General features: G+C 45.8%; 1 protein-coding gene and 1 pseudogene across 1 annotated transcript; both read left to right on the top strand.

The window, feature by feature from the left end:
• Nucleotides 1-222: 222 nt before the first annotated feature.
• Nucleotides 223-9,093, top strand: LOC112232601 (properdin-like). The gene is made up of 10 exons (XM_024399716.2): nucleotides 223-349; nucleotides 5,697-5,841; nucleotides 5,959-6,140; nucleotides 6,239-6,409; nucleotides 6,538-6,732; nucleotides 6,878-7,051; nucleotides 7,365-7,553; nucleotides 8,288-8,399; nucleotides 8,638-8,764; nucleotides 8,850-9,093. The coding sequence occupies exons 1-9, from the start codon at nucleotides 295-297 to the stop codon at nucleotides 8,762-8,764; spliced, it is 1,350 nt and encodes a 449-aa protein (XP_024255484.1). The 5' UTR covers nucleotides 223-294; the 3' UTR covers nucleotides 8,850-9,093.
• A 2,461-nt stretch (nucleotides 9,094-11,554) lies between these two features.
• Nucleotides 11,555-16,225, top strand: LOC112215204 (annotated as a pseudogene).
• The last annotated feature ends 1,464 nt before the right edge of the window (nucleotides 16,226-17,689 follow it).

The following is a 17,689-nucleotide window of genomic DNA, read 5'->3' as shown; positions in this document are numbered from 1 at the left end:
ACATGTTTGGGCCAAATCAAGGCCCATCCAGACCGGACCAAAAATCTACATCCATGGACGTTGAAATCAAGGCCGGTCCGGACCAGAAGAAAAAGAGGTCTGGACCCAAAAAAAGACGTCCAAAAGACACTGCCGTCAGTCCGTGCTTACTGGGGAGTTTATTAACCTTACGGGAATGGGATGCACATCTTTCCTGTTTTTTTCCCAATAAAGTGAAACATTAACCAGATAAGCCTGCTAGAGTGGACAGAGAGCTTACAGTAAGAAGTACTAGGTATAGACAAAGACAGAGAAATGGTGCAGTTGTTGTGGACTTCATTAGTGTTGCTGATGACAGTAAGGGAATCAGGTCAGTGCCTTTACTATTGTTGTTTAAGTAACACTAGAATAAATGTGATATTTAAAAATATTGATTTGTGAACACTTCACTTTACTGCTAGATACCACGTTACTTTTCAATTCTGGCTCTGGCATCATAACTGAGAAGAATGGCAGAAGTGATGCTTTTAATCATTTTATCTCGGCAGGCTTTTTGTTTGAGAGAAACGGTGGTATAATTGACCCCGGTCAGTCAATCGACTGCTCTTCCTTCTGCTAGCCTCTAGCCAACATGACGGTTAACTCATCAACTTCTAGTGAATCTCTGTTTTCATTTCAACAATTTACTATCTGTGATGTGCTAGATGCCTTGCTTAAGATTGATGTAAAAAAAAAGAATCCACTGAGGCTGATGTGCTTGATCCATTTTTGCTGCAGTTCTCTGCCACCCTGATTGATGAATCATTTACCCATATTTTTAATCTGACGATTATATCTGGTACTATCCACAAGGTTTGGAATCCGGCCCATGTTCTACCCCTTCACAAAGGTGATGACCCTTGTGACCTAAATAACTATTGCCCAATTTTTTTCTTTCTTGCCTAGCTAAAATATGTGAATCCTTGATTAATTCTCAGCGAAGATATTTTTCTTTGAAATGTATACTAAATGTAAATCAGTTGGATTTTAGACCAGGTCATAGCACTATCTCTGCTGCATTCCTAGTTATAAATGATGTGGTTAACTATATATTATTCCTTCCAAACCACTCATTGTTGAATTTGGGATTTACAACTTGTTGTGTAATGTTTATGTCCAATGGCCAATGAGCACCGATACATTTAATCTATAATTTCTCTTCATATGACAAGGATTGAAAAAGATTTTCCAGTATATTGTCAATTTGATTCATGATGATGACTGCTTGTCTAGCTAAATTTTTAAAAGTATGACGTTGACATGATCAGTCCAATCAAAGCTATGGTAAATAAAACCTAATTTTATCTGTGGCCAATGACCTTGAGCCTTCTTGGATGGGCACTTCTAATGTAACTCTATGGCACCAGCCAAGGGGCTTGAATTATCAAGCTCTCCCCGTAAATGTTGCGGTGAAGTAGTGTCCCCATGAGTGACAGGACACTGAGCCATTCATAGCGCAACAAGAGAACATTACCAACCCCTATGCTCCTTTTTTCCCGCTGGCTGCCCCACCACCCCAGAAAGCACTGAGCTAGGCTGAAACACCTGTTTTTTGAAGCTGCCTTACTCAAGAAAGCAAAAAAGAGACAATGTTTGTATGCAGCTTTACTAACTCAATGATTTTCTTTTAACATTGTTTGCAAACTGATATGTAACAAGTACAGCGCATTGCAAAAGTATTCACCGCCCTTGGCCTTTTTCCTATTTTGTTTCATTACAACCTGTAATTTAAATAGGTTTTTATTTGGATTTCATGTAACAGACATACACAAAATAGTTGAAATTGGTGAAGTGAAATAAAAATAACTTGTTACAAAAAATGATAAAAAATAAAAAACTTTAAAGTCATGCGTGCATATGTATTCACCCCCTTTGCTATGAAGCCCCCAAATAAGATCTGGTGCAACCAATTACCTTTAGAAGTCACATAATTAGTTAAATAAAGTCCACTGTGTGCAATCTAAGTGCCACATGATCTGTCACATGACCTCAGTATATATACACCTGTTCTGAAAGGCCCCAGAGTCTGCCACACCACTAAGCAAGGGGCACCACCAAGCAAGCGGCACTATGAAGACTAAGGAGCTCTCCAAACAGGTCAGGGACAAAGTTGTGGAGACGTACAGATCAGGGTTGGGTTATAAAAAAGTATCAGATACTTTGATCATCCCACGGAGCACCATTAAATCCATTATTAAAAACATAAAATAATATGGCACCACAACAAACCTGCCAAGAGAGTCCCGCCCACCAAAACTCACGGACCATGCAAGGAGGGCATTAATCAGAGAGGCAACAAAGTGATCAATGATAACCCTGAAGGAGCTGCAAAGCTCCACAGCGGAGATTGGAGTATATGTCCATAGGACCACTTTAAGCTGTACACTCCACAGCTGGGCTTTACAGAAGAGTGGTCAGAAAAAAGCCATTACTTAAAGAAAGCAATAAGCAAACACGTTTGTTGTTTGCCAAAAGGCATGTGGGAGACTCCCCAAACCTATTGAAGAAGGTACTCTGCTCAGATGAGACTAAAATTGAGCTTTTTGGCCATCAAGGAAAAAGCTATGTCTGGTGCAAACCCAACACCTCTCATCACCCCGAGAATAGCATCCCCACAGTGATCATGCTGTGGGAATGGCAGCATCATGCTGTGAGAATGTTTTTCATCGGCAGGGACTTGGAAACTGGTCAGAATATAAGGAATGATGTATGGTGCTACATACAGGGATATTCTTGAGGGAAACATGTTTCAGTCTTCCAGAGATTTGAGACTGGGACGGTTCACCTTCCAGAAGGACAATGACCCTAAGCATACTGCTAAAGCAACACTTGAGTGGTTTAAGGGGAAACATTTACATGTCTTGGAATGGCCTTTGCATCTTCAAAGTGGTCGGCAGGTTGTGTAAATCAAAAGATACAAACCCCACAAAAATCTATTTTAATTCCAGGTTGTAAGGCAACAAAATAGGAAAAATGCCAAATGGGGTGAATACTTTCGCAAACCACTGTCTAAATGCCAAAATAATATGCAACACAGGGAGAAATAAATACATGTATTTTTTTAGCTAAACAGGTGGGGCTCAAACAGGTTGGGCTCTGCCCCACCTGCCCTTAATGACAGGTCGTCACTGGTCTGAACTACAGTCTACCTTCACTGTATTACAGAAAAACTTTATGGACCATAAATTAATATTGAATACAGGTAAAACTAAGTCTGTTGTTGTCTAGAGCTCATACAAATAATTTAAACATATGTACTTTGGATGGTGTCCATATTTATGGTGTCCCTGATTACAAATATCTGGGCATCTGGATAGATGAAAATCTGTCTTTTAAAATGCATAATGATGAGTTACTTAAGAAGCTGAGAGTAAATATGTATTCTATAGAAATAGGTCATGCCTTTTGCAAAATAGTAGAAGTAGAAGGCAGATTATTCAGTTGACATTCCTGTCAGTCCTAGACTATGGCGACATCATATGTATAAATGCAGCTGCCACTTTATTAAAGCCGTTGGATTATCAGAGGCGCTTTATTACGGGCGACAGTTTCGGTACTCATCCCTGCATTCTCTACCTGAAATTTGCTTGGCCCTCTTTGATGTCACATAGGTTGATACATCGCTATGTTTTCATGTATGAAGCCCTTTTACAAAAACTTGACTGTAACTAACATCATTACTAAACTTTAGACTTACCCAGTCTAAGGGATGGCTAACCCTGGAAATTATTTTGGTCGCTGTGTTAACTAAAATCTGGTTTACCTTTCTTATACCTTATTTGAGGAACAATCATCAAAATGTTATTAAATTACTGACCTTATTCAAGACCATGTTTTTCTCTCAGCTTGCATTTTGATGTGTGTATTTTCTGTAATTCAGCGCATGTGGCAAATAAAGTTTAATTTGATCTGTAAAAAGAGACCTTAGTGTCAGTATGACTCCCTGACAAACTAAAGGTTCAGTAAAAAATAAATATGGTGAAATACTAGAAAAATGATTGAAGCATTGATTAGAATCTATGAATGATCTACAGTTGAAGTCGGAAGTTTATATACACTTAGGTTGGAGTCATTAAAACTCGTTTTTCAACCACACCACAAATGTCTTGTTAACAAACTATAGTTTTGACAAGTCGGTTAGGACATCTACTTTGTGCGTGACACAAGTAATTTTTCCATCAATTGTTTACAGACAGATTATTTCACTTATAATTCACTGTATCACAATTCCTGTGGGTCAGAAGTTAACCTACACTAAGTTGACTGTGCCTTTAAACAGCTTGGAAAATTCCAGAAAATGTTGTCATGGCTTTAGAAGCTTCTGAAGGGCTAATTGACTAAATTTGAGTCAATTGGAGGTGCACCTGTGGATATATTTCAAGGTCTACCTTCAAACTCAGTCTCTTTGCTTGACATCATGGGAAAATAAAAATAAATCAGCCAAGACCTCAGAAAATAAATTGTAGACCTCCACAAGTCTGGTTCATCCTCGGGAGCAATTTCCAAACGCCTGAATGTACCATGTTCATCTGTACAAACAATAGTACGCAAACATAAACACCATGGGACCACGCAGCTGTCATACCGCTCAGGAAGAGATGCGTTCTGTTTCCTAGAGATTAACATACTTTGGTGTAAAAAGTGCAACTCAATCCCAGAACAACAGCAAAGGACCTTGTCTAGATGCTAGAGGAAACAGGTACAAAAGTATCAATATCCACAGTAAAACAAGTCCAATATCGACATAACCTGAAAGGCCGCTCAGCAAGGAAGAAGCCACTGCTCCAAAACCGGCATAAAAAAGCCAGACTACGGTTTGCAACTGCACATGGGGACAAAGATCGTACTTTTTGGAGAAATGTCCTCGGGTCTGATGAGACAAAAATAGAACTGTTTGGCCATAATGACCATTGTTATGTTTGGAGGAAAAAGGGGGAGGCATGCAAGCCAAAGAACACCATCCCAACCGTGAAGCAAGGGGGTGGCAGCCTCATGTTGTGGCAGTGCTTTGCTGCACGAGGGACTGGTGCACTTTAAAAAATAGATGGCATCATGAGGGAAGAAAATTATGTGGATATATTGAAGCAACATCTCAAGACATCAGTCAGGAGGTTAAAGCTTGGTCGCAAATGTGTCTTCCAAATGGACAATGATTCCATGCATACTTCCAAAGTTGTGGAAAAATGGCTAAAGGACAACCAAGTCAAGGTATTGGAATGGCCATCACAAAGCTATGACCTCAATCCTATAGAAGATTTGTGGGCAGAACTGAAAAAGCGTGTGAGTAAGGAGGCCTACAAACCTGACTCATTTACACCAGCTCTGTCAGGAGGAATGGGCCAAAATTCACCCAACTTATTGTGGGAAGGTTGTGGAAGGCTACCCAAAACGTTTGACCAAAGTTAAACAATTTAAAGGCAACGCTACCAAATACTAATTGAGCGTATGCAAACTTCTGACCCACTGGGAATGTGATGAAAGAAATAAAAGCTGCAATAAATAATTTTCTCTACTATTATTCTGACATTTCACATTGTTAAAATAAAGTGGTGATCCTAACTGACCTCAGATGGGGAATTTTTACTTAGATTAAATGTCAGGAATTGTGAAAAACTGAGTTTAAATGTATTTGGCTGAGGTGTATGTAAACTTCCAACTTCAACTGTATATGTTTCCAGTATCACAGGAGGTGAACTGTTACAGCAGCTTTGATTCTGGAAATTGTGACGATCTCTGGCTACTGGGAGAAGTGACAATGGATGACTGTTGTCTTAACCCTCACTACGGATACATTGGAGCAGACAGAAAATGCAAGTCTTGTGGGTGAGTACAGAGTAATAAGAAATGCTCTGAGACCAGGTTGGTGTCAATGAGTTTCAGATTTGAACATCCAATGTCCCAGTGCAGGATGTGATTTGTTGTGTTTTTTGACACCTGTAGGCCACCTTCATGGTCTGAATGGACTGCTTGGGGCCGCTGCTCTGTCTCCTGTAAGGAGGGAGTTTCGCAGAGACGACGAGAATGCCAGGGACAGGGAAAATGTGCTCAGACGACTACCCATAGAGAGATTCAGAAACTCGCGTTAGAGACCAAAGTCTGCATTGATTCAAGCTGTTGTCCAGGTACATACCCTCTAACAGACAGGGAACATACATTTAAAAAATATCAGAAGTCAAAGTATTTTGGGCTTCTTTTGATGATCTTGCCTAACATTTTTAAGAACAAGGCCAATGGAGTAAGTGGGGTCAGTGGCAGCCCTGCTCAGTGACTTGTAATAAGGGCGTTAGAAAAAGAGCGAGGACATGCACCGAACCCCAACCTAGATGTGGAGGCAGCTGTGACGGTCCAAGTGAAGAAAAGGAACCCTGCGTGGTTGATCTCATCTGTCCAAGTAAAGACCATCAGGATTTAGAAAATACACACTATTCCTTCACGTGCAGTAACCATCACCATACATGATACAAGTTTGGCATGTCTTTCCACTGGAGTAAGTCCACTCTCCTCTTCTTTTGACTGTAGCTCATGGTGGTTGGTCTAACTGGGATGCCTGGCAGCCATGCTCAGGCACTTGTGGGGGGGAGAATTTACCCAGACCTACACAGCGGCGCAACAGATCATGCAACAACCCACCACCATCCTCAGTGCCCCCTGGTGATGAATGCCCTGGGTTAGGGAGCAACACTAGGACCTGTGATGAGCTTCCTTTCTGTCCTGGTAAGTGTCATTGCAAAGCAATCCTATTTTCCTCTGAGGTTCTGACTGATACCCTAAAGTTTTTACTTGTTTACATACACAGAATGTAGCAATGACATGTACTCCTACTGTATGTGAAACAAACCTCCCTCTTTATCCTCAAAAGTGAATGGTAACTGGGGGCTGTGGGGCCCCCCCAGCTCCTGCTCCGTTACCTGTGGGGTGGGGATTCATGAAATGCTCAGACAGTGTAACAACCCAGCCCCTAAACATGGAGGTCTGCCCTGCTTTGGATCCAATAAAGACCAAAAAATCTGCAATACCAAAAACCATTGCCCAGGTAAAATATTGACAGCCAGAAGAGAACCCATTCCTTCTGCCCATTTCATCAATTATTTACAATTGAGCAAATATTGTTTTTAGCAGAATAGCCATTTGATAAAATTGCCTCTCTAAGAAGGATTATAGCTGTCAACAGCTGATGTTCAGTTTAGACGTTTATTTCGTCACTGTAATTAGAATAATATTATACACTTTTACAGAAATACTATTACTGTATATGGTACTCTGTAGTGAAAACATTGTATCCTTCTTGTCCTCCTAACAACTGAAAGACTTCCCATGAGGATTATAGTTATTTCTTTGTCCAACAGTGGATGGTCAGTGGTCGCAGTGGGGGAGATGGGAAGAATGTAAATCTAATAGAGGAAAAATTCGTTGTCGAAAAATTGGTGGACAGCAAAGACGGCAAAGATGGTGTGAACACACAGGTTTTGATGGGGAGACGTGTGAAGGAAAGATTACAGACTACAGGGCCTGCTATGACATTAACTTATGTCACTGTGAGTTAAACAAGTTTTAGCTTCCATTTATTAAGCTGTGTTGTTTGCTTTCTTGCATTACATTTTATTCAGCCCAAGTGTTGTATGTTTTTGCAGTGATAACTGGATTATACAAATTATGCATTTCATATGCAGTAGGCTAAAGGCATCCACATGCATAGGTTTGGTTTGCTCCTTGCTGAACTCGGCTAGGTGAAGTGATCGTCTGTGTTCGCATACTCCCTTAAAATACCTTCGCTTGAAAAACAAGAAAAAAGTGGCAATATTACTGTTTGTCCCACTTGAGACGCCGAAGCAACAAGTACACTTCCTGAAAAGAGTCCAAATTAATCATAGATAACTCAATAAATCTGTAATTAATTTTGACGTTTTTGCAGAGGAGGTCTTAGTCTCGCAATTGCTCATTTAACTAAGATGTTTGGGGCAGTATTTCTCAAATGAGAAAAGGTGTATGAAAACGAATCATTTGTTGTTAAATGACAAACGCTTCATAGGAGAATCCCTACTATTGACCAATCACAGATGAAGGGGCGTAAACTTCAGCTACCAAACTCCAACAAGCCTAAAAATATATATTGTGTGCTCGAACAGTCAGATAAAATACAGCCTAATACCAAAATGAACAAAAACGTCACAAAATGTTTTCATAATATACGTGTGAACTGTTTAGACTGGGAAGAAAATGGTAAGCTTAAGAAGTAATATTCCTCACATAATGCTTCACTTGTGTTTAGTTGATGGTAAGTGGAGTGAATGGAGTGAGTGGAGTCAGTGTGATCCCCCCTGTGGAGAAGGAGCCAAAAGGACCAGAGAACGAAAGTGCATACCTGATCTGTCCGCATATGAGTAAGGAGACTGACTGTATAATATATACTATTCCCTGATTAACCAAGTAGCTTGTGTGTATCCGCTCCTATGCCTCTTAATAAATAGGCTACATACGATTTATGCATGGCTTGGTCTCTGTGGCACATTTCAGGATTATCTGGCGCAGTGTGAAATCTATGCACTCTGCTGTGTTTTGCTGTGTCAGGTGCAAATTAGGTGAATCTAACTTTTTATTTGATATTTGTTTCCTTGCCAGTGAGACAGTAGGGTTTCATATTAAGGTTAAAGCCTACTTTGATGGGAAGCCATTTGCGAACTGTACACTGTTGAAGGACCCAAAACAAAGTCTGGCCTGTATGAATGTTCCTCCATGTGACACATAGGTAATATCTTATTAACACTGCTTTCAGTTACAATATGAATTTCAAATGGACTTTGGTCAGCGCTAATGCTTTCTCTAAATTTCAGAGTTTTCCCCGAATCTTTTGACTGCTTTGAGGAGGACTTAAGACAACTCAATGTTCAACAACCATCAAACCACAAGTCTGGAGGGGAATACACATTGTCAATTTCTAGCAATGTGATGTTCACTGCCTTTGGTCATGTGTCTGTGCAGCATTCATGAACCATCAGTAACACAAAGTAGTTTATTATGACTACACTTTTCATAATAGTGTAATTTCCTGAAGAAATAAAAACATTGTTCACTTCCTTTCAGCTTATTACTTTAGTCTGAGACATTTTTTTTTATGAGCTGGAGCAATTATGGCAAACTTAATTAAAGCATACACATTTGGTGAAGTGTTTGACTTTAGGCATTTTAGACTAATTATATGAATATTTCTACTCAAAACCAAAATGTAACATTATGCATTTTTTTTTTTTACTGTAGTTAGACTGGTGTGATGAGCAATGCAGGGAAATGGATTGGTGCAGTGTGGATGATAATGTGTTGAAAGTGCTGTGTATGCCTCTGGTAGTTTTTATTTATTTATTCCTGTGTATTCTTCAAACATGTCTGGGAACTCCTGTCTTATATGGGACACCATACAGGAAAGTATCAAATTGCACATTCTGTATTAGCAGAACACTGCTTCCACAGTATTATGTGAAGTATGGTTTATTCTACATGGAACTGTTACACTGGAAAGTTATCAAAACACTTTGTTTAGAGTATCTACATAAGTTCAGCAATTGCCCTCTTCTCATATTACTCTGTAGGCTACTTACCAGTGCAAAGCTTCCTCCTGGAAGAAGGTTTGAATTGGTCATTAGGCAGTAATCTACAGAGTGGTATGAGAAGAGTGCCATCCTCCTGCATCTCACATCTGCCTGTTGTTATTGAACTATGCTTGCTGGACCCATGGGTTGAGGCAAACTGTCATCCAGGATGAAGATGTACTCTACCCATCCTGCCACCTGACTGCACCTGTCTATAACCTGTAATACATGACATACTATAGATTGAAGGGACTTCATCACCCACTGGAGACAGAACCTCACCCAGAGTGCTGTGCATGTTAGTGTGTGGTTAGACAGCTGAAGTTGTACTCTACACACAATTTAGAAAATAAAACTAAGTGTATGCATACTGTCTTTATATGCACACCAATATGAAACTTACAGCGTAAGGTTATCTTTGTAGCACGAATACATATCGATTCCTAGTCAATGTATTGTAACGACCCTGGGTGTATATGCGCGGAAATCGACTTTGCCGAACGAAGATGCTTTTGTGGCACAGTCGATAGCGCGCCGGACTTCGGGCTCCAAGGTCGGGGGTTCGAGACCTGCTCCCTGCTGTTTCATTACAGTATCTACACAAGCTGGGCTATGTTTTTGCAAAGTTCACGTTGTAGCCTTCACCTGTTGTAGGGAGATTAGTAGTTCTGGGCTTTGTCTCACGGGAAAGATCTAACAGCGCACATAAGGAGAGACGAGACAAAAGTAGCTAGTTATATAATATTGTGTTGTAGGACAGCTGAGCTGACTCAAGACTGGGAATTCAACTCACAGTTGATACCTTTTCCACGGTAACATATTTAACTAGGCAAGTCAGTTAATAACATATTCTTATTTTCAATGACGGCCTAGGAACATGGGGTTAACTGCCTGTTCAGGGGCAGAACGACAGATTTGTACTCTGTTCAGGGGCAGAACGACAGATTTTTACCTTGTCAGTTTGAGGGTTTGATGCTGGCCTAACGGTGTAACCACTAGGCTACCTGCCGCCATTTACATGACGCAATGAAACGTTGAAGCTAAATTGCACGCTACTTTTGTAAGGTGTTGTAGAGTGTCATAAAAAAACACATTCCTGACACTGGCTCTTGCCATCTTGACAAAATTGATTTGACAGAGAAATATCAGTTACAGTAGATAGGACTGCCAACTGCAGTTATCAGCAAGCTATGCTAGCTAGCTGCTGTCAGCTTGGCTAAACACAAGGTCAGCGCAGACTTTAGCCTACACATACTGTAGAACTGAATAAGCTCAGCATCTTGAGAGATGGCAAGTCAGTCAGGTGGGGAGAAGTCCTCAACTTCAGAATGTAGTTGCAAGGTTTCAAGTTCAAACCCCCGATCTGACAAGGTACAAATCTGTCGTTCTACCCACTGTTCCTAGGCCGTCATTGAAAATAAGAATTTGTTCTTAATTCTTAACTGACTTGCCTGGTAAAAATAAACAAATAAAATAGTTATCTCCTAGCAAAGGTAACTTTGCTTATCTCAGTGTACTCACTACTGGCGTAGATAGAACAATGAGCCAGATATATTTTACTGGATGTATGAATGTGAATCATCCGGTTGGCGTTTCCACTCACTACCAAATATACTGTAACGACCCTGGGTTTATGAGCGCGGAAAGTAAAAACGTTGTTAAAAGTTAGCCAGCTAGGTAGCTGACTTCTGTGGCTAGCTACAGTAGGTGAGAACCGGGGTTGAAAATGCTTCGAGGGAATCCGAACGTGAAGGTGGAGGTAGGGGACGATTATGGCCAATGATGTGCGTGTGCATGGACGTCGGAGGATCTGGCTGAGGAGATCGCCAGAGTGTCGGAGCCTCGATGTCCGCTTGAGGGAGGACGTTAAAGTGATGACGGCTATAGCGGGCAAGAGTCCTTTCTCGACTGTGCTTCGCGCGGATTCTGGTTGGCGGACCGAAGGGGTGACGTCGACGCGGCGGGAGGAGGAATCTGTGGCTCAGGATGTAAACAAACATGGCGGCGCCCAGTTCCCGTCTGCGTCCGTATCTGTTAAGACCCCGAAGTATTCCAGTTAGGCGGATTGGGAAGCTTTTCATGCTCAGTTTGAACTGTTAGCTCATTTTAGGGGGTGGTCGAATGAAGAAAGGGCACTGCAGTTGGCTTTATGCCTCACGGATGATGCTCCGGTCTGTTTGATATTGATTAGCCCCGAGGACAGACATCATTATGGTGTATATGGACAGTGTGTACAGCCCGGGCTGCTGCGCTCCGAACTGAGTAATAGACGCAGGCAGCCTGGAGAGCCTCTACGGGTGCTAGCTAATGACATTGAGAGCCTGTCTCGGCGGGCATATGCTCACATGCCCCCTCCGTGCAGAGCGAGCTAGCACGGGACAAGTTCATACAGGCGCTCTCTCCTAAGGAGCTGCGCATACAGATCCAACTGGCTCATCCTGAGCTGATCCTCATGAGCTGGTGTGGGCTGGGGCTTTGGTGGGGGTGCAGGGAGACAGACCCTCTGTGCGGGCTGTGGGGCAGAGCAGCCCAGAGGCGGAAAAGCCTGCATGGGTGGCTGAAATGACAGAACTCATTCGTGCTGTGTCGCTAAAGACTACACGAAACACACACCCTGGTCCCAGGGTCTGCTGGGGTTGTAGCCAGCCAGGCCATCTGCACCGGGATTGCCCCATGTTCCCCAGAGCTCAGGGAAACGGCTCAGGGTCCGCATAGACCAGGTAGTGCGGACCCCTGGCTTTCTTTCCCAACCACCATCATCTTCAGTAGGAGCCCACCGGCACAGACGGGGAGGCAAGGCTCCACTTCCCCCAGAAGCAGACGAGGGCAAGCGGCTGAAGCCTGTTGCTGTGGTGGGCCGGGCCGGACCTGTGTTGGGGACTTTTGTCATGTCCCTGTCACTGTGGAGGGGGTGCCCTGCTCTGCCCTGGTGGACACTGGGTCCACAGTAACTCTGGTGAGGCCGGATATTGTGCCAGGCTGGACTCAGTGTGAGCCCACAACTGTGCAGCTCCGCACAGTCACAGGTGAGCTGGCACCCATGAAAGGGGATAATGACGCTGACAGTAGGGGGCAGGACTGTGCGTCATACTGTGTGGGTGGTGGCTGTGCAGGACCCTTGTATCCTGGGGTTGGACTTTCTTAGGAGCACAGGCTGCCTGTTAGACCTTAATGGGGGCACAACTGAGCTTCCAGGGAGGGCCGGCAGTCACCATGGCCCCCCCTAATGTCACATTCACTCAACCCAACAAACCCTTTACTCCAACAGTTAAAGCAGCAGAGACTCATGGCTGCCCCCCCTCCCCCACATCTGTGTGTGACTTTTCCCCAGCCCCCCTGTCACCTACGCCTGTGTGTTACATTCCCCCAGCTACCTCCACGACACATCTCTCTGTGAGTCTGGGCCGCGCCCCCCCAGCCCAGCTACGCCAGATAGGAGAGGAGAGAACACTGTCTGCAGTGAGGGAGATATGGGGGAGGAACTGTGTTGGTCTTGACCCCGAGCAGCAGGAACGGTTGTGGCAGTTGCTGTTTGAATTCAGAGACAGCTTTGCGCTGAGTGAGGAAGAGGTGGGTCAGACTCATTTGGTGCAGCATGAGATCGACACACGTGATGCTCGACCCATCAAGATGCGTCTGCGCCGTATCCCGCTGGCACACCAGGAGGCGGCAGACAGGGCTGTGTTGGAGATGCAGCGGGCAGACTTCATTGATCCCTCAGACAGCCCCTGGGTGGTGCCAGTCGTCATGGTTCCTAAGAAGGGGGGCAAGCTGAGGTTCTGTGCGGACTACAGGCGGGTGAATGAGGTAACCAGGAAGGACTCATACCCCATACCATGTATCGATGAGTCGCTGGACCTGGTTAGGGGGTCCGCCTGGTTCTCCTCACTAGACCTCCTAGGTGGCTATTGGCAGGTGCCCCTCTCCCCAGAGGCCAGAGCTAAACCTGCGTTCTCCACTATCAGAGGACACTGGCAGTTCAAGGTCCTGTGCTTCGGCCTGTGCAACGCTCCAGCTACTTTTGAGCGTTTGATGGACAGCGTGCTGGATGGCATCCCCCGACAGCAGTGTCTGGTATACCTCGATGACATCCTGGCCCATGGCAGCCCCTTCCAGTCAGCCCTGGTGGCGCTTCGGCGTGTGCTGGAGTGGGTGGCTGCCGCATGTCTGAAGCTCCACCCCGAGAAGTGCCACTTCATGAGGAGAGAGGTGTCTTTCTTGGGCCAGAGAGTGGGGAAGGAGGGTATCAGCACTATGGAGGACAAGGTGGGGGCTGTCCGAGACTGGCCCACCCCCACCAACCAGCGTCAGCTGAAGAGCTTCCTGGGTCTGGCTTCGTACTACAGGAGGTTTGTACGGGGCTTCTCAAGCGTCGCTTCTCCCATGAACCGCCTGCTGCCGAAGGACAAGGCCTTCATTTGGACCGTGGAGTGTGACGAGGCCTTCAACACCCTCAAACTGATCGATGCCCCCGTGCTCGCCCCCCCCTGACCTCACCTTGCCCTTTATCCTGGACACAGACGCGAGCAATGTGGGCATGGGTGGGATGCTGGCCCAGGTGGGACCAGAGGGGGAGAGAGTGGGGGCGTACTTCAGCAAAATATTTGACAAACATGAGCGCCGCTACTGTGTCACCCGGCGGGAGCTCTTGGCTGTTGTTGCTTCCGTCAAACACTTCAAGTACTACCTGGGTGGCCTGCCCTTTACTGTAAGGACTGACCACTCTGCTCTCCAGTGGCTCATGTCTTTCAGAGAGCCAGAGGGGCAGGTGGCTCGCTGGTTGGAGGAGCGTCAGCCGTATGACTTCACAGTGGTGCACAGGGCAGGGGCACGCCACTCCAACGCCGACGCCATGTCCCATCGGCCCTGTACTGCAGACGGCTGCCGCCACTGTGAACGGTGAGAGGGACGGGAGAGAGAGCTGTGTGCTGAGGCGTGCGGGCCTGTCTGCTGTGAGCTGCAGACTGTCGACGTGGCTGAATGGGGGAAGCAGCAGGGACAGGACACAGACCTACAGCCAGTGCTACAGTGGGTAGAGGCGCAGGTGAGGCCACCATGAGGTGACAGCGCTCTCACTCGCGACCAAAGTGTTGTGGTCAAAGTTTGAGAGACTGCGGCTGGCTGATGGCGTGCTACAGCGGGCATGGAAAGAGTCAGCTACGGGAGAGGAGAGGTGGCAGGTGGTGGTCCCAAAAGCACTGCGGGAGGCTGTGCTCCAGAGTACTCATGGGGGGAGGGACTGGACACTGGGGTCACAAAAACACTCCGCCGCCTCCGTCAGGGCTTTTACTGGGGGCAGCTCAAGAGGGATGTGGAGGACTTTTGCCACCGCTGTGACCACTGCACAGCGAGAAAGGGCCCCCCAGGCCGCTCTCATGCTCAGCTCCAACAGTTGCCATTGGGGGCTCCCATGGAGAGGGTGGGATGTAGTTGGGCCGTTCCCCACCACAGACAGTGGAAACCACTGGGTGCTCACGGCCATGGACTATTTCACAAAATGGCCTGAGGCCTATGCTCTGCCTGACCAGGAGGCAGAGACCATTGTCGACGCCCTGATAGCGGGGATGTTCAGCAGGTTTGGAGCTGCAGAGTCCATCCACAGCGACCAAGGCAGAAACTTTGAGTCCTGTGTGTTCGCCACCATGTGTGAGAGGCTGGGTATGCACAAGACCCGCACTACTCCTCTCCATCCTCAAAGGGATGGCCTTGTGGAGCGCTTCAACAGAACGCTTGGACAGTAGCTGGCCATCGTCTCTGCCAAACACCAGCGTGACTGGGACAAGCACCTGCCTATGGTCCTCATGGCATGCTGCTCCGCTGTCCAAGACTCCACCTCGTGCACGCCTGCCCTCATGCTGGGGAGAGAGATTCGCACCCCTGCAGAGACAGCGTTTGGTCGACCCCTGGATAGCCCTCATGTTCCCCCTGGGCCGGAGTATGCCCGGAGACTCCAGGACGGCCTGGAGACAGCCCACACCTTCGCCAAAGAGCAGCTGGTGAATGCAGGTGTGAGGCAGAAAAGGAACTACGACGTTCACACCCGGGGAAGAAACTTTGTGGCTGGGGAGCTGGTCTGGGTCTACAGACAAAAAAAGGCAGATGCCCCAAGTTGGACAGTCACTGGGTGGGACCCTGCAGCGTCCTGGAGAGGGTAGGGGAGGTTGTTTACCGGGTGTAGCTTCCTCCCAGGGGGAGAAAGGTGGCACTGCACCGGGACAGGTTAGCCTCATACAGCCTCATACAGAGGGGCTTCTTCTCCCCAAACTCCCCCCTGTGTCACCGCGTGGTTCCCCCGGGGCCACGGACTGTATTCCCCATTCCCGCTTCCTTGTCCCCCATATCCCTTCCTTCATCCCCTGGGTCCCAGAGGGGCAGCCCTCTGCCACGGATGGAGCCCCCTGTTTCACATCTGGACACTCTGCGACCATCACGGCCACGCAGGCAAAGGAGACCTCCGGGTCGCTTCATGGACTTCGTTTGTTCCCTCGGGGACGAGGGACTTTGTGGTGGGGGGGTTGTGTAGCGGCCCGCACAGACAGCTGTGTGTTATGTGTTAGGCTATTAGTGGGTTGTGTTGTACTTACCAGTGTTCTCGGGGTCCGACATGCCAATCAACCTGCTATCTGCCAATCACGAGAATGCCTGGAATGTTCTGATGCCGGGCATCCTGGCGGTTGGCGGAGTGGCGTGGAGGGGGGTTGGGCAGGGGGATGGAGCATTGGAAGTTAAGACCAGGTTTAGCCATTGTTCTCTCTCTTACGTCTGGCCTTCACAAGAGAAGCTCACGGTTGGTTTGTGGGGTCTTTCATTTATTTGGCGTGGGCTACGGCCAAACAGTAGCCTGTGTAAAGGTGGGTTAATAAACCGTCAATTCGTAAACTCAAGCCTCAGTCTGGACAATTGTTCCTTTATGATCTAGTCAGGTCATTACAATATCAAGTATGGTGATGAGACCAGGCCCAGTGGCCGGCAGTGGGAGAAGATGGAGCGAGATCGATTTTGGCCGACATTCTGATAATTTTCTCATCTATGAAATATTTGATCTCCATACTGTTTTCTGTTTCCAAAACTAAAATCTATAACAGAGTGGGCTGCGTTTTGTAGACTTTATCCTTTGCCAATGATAAAAAAAATGCATTGTTTACAAGCGCGCTTCACAGAGTAGGCGTTCCCGAACGGGAAGAGGTCTCTGTGTAGTGTTGTGTCTCTCTTGTCGTGATGAGTGTTTTGTCCTACTTTTTTTTACCCACCCCCTGTCCCCGCAGGAGTCCTTTTGCCTTTTGGTAGACCGTCATTGTAAATAAGAATTTATTCTTAACTGACTTGCCTAGTTAAATAAAGGTTAAAAAAACAAAAATATATCAAATAAATCAATAAGCAAATAAATGCACCTCAATAGCTAGTGCTTGGCTCTACCCTGATGCAGACAGTGTCGAAAAAATTATGCAGACAGTAACAAAGGTTTATTACTAGAACAGGGGGCAACAGGTCAACAGGTCAAGGGCAGGCAGAGGTCAGTAATTCAGGTCAGAGTCCAAAAGGTACAGAAGGGCAGGCAGTCTCAGGGTCAGGGCATGCAGTTTCAGGGTCAGGGCAGGCAGAGGTCAGTAACCCAGGTCAGAGTCCAAAAGTTACAGAACGGCAGGCAGTCTCAGGGTCAGGGCAGGGAGAATGGTCAAAACCAGGAAAACTACGCGACAGGAACTTTAGAAAAGACAGGAACAAGGGGAAAAACACTGGTAGGCTTGACAAAATGAACTGGCAACAGACAAACAGAGAACACAGATATAAATACGTTTATATATTATCTCTTGTTATATAAGTGGGGGTGGAGACAATCACAAAGACGAAACAGGTCAGGGTGTGACACCTTAGTTGTTCTGCCCACTATGATTAATTTGCTTCCATTGGAAACGACATGCTCTGGTCTAGCTTGGGTTAGTTATAAGCAATATTTGCTACTGGCCTTGTTTGTTGTGATTGAATGGCAAAGACACACCCAAGAAACACCCACATTAAACCACATCCCCAAGACAACAAAGGTCACGTATATAACCACAGTTATGTGAGCTATTGGATCACTCCAA

The sequence above is a fragment of the Oncorhynchus tshawytscha genome, linkage group LG16 (genome assembly GCF_018296145.1).
Source record: "Oncorhynchus tshawytscha isolate Ot180627B linkage group LG16, Otsh_v2.0, whole genome shotgun sequence".
NCBI lineage: Eukaryota > Metazoa > Chordata > Actinopteri > Salmoniformes > Salmonidae > Oncorhynchus > Oncorhynchus tshawytscha.
The sequence above is the reverse complement of the archived record's forward strand: the minus strand, read 5'-3'. Positions and strand labels throughout refer to the sequence as shown.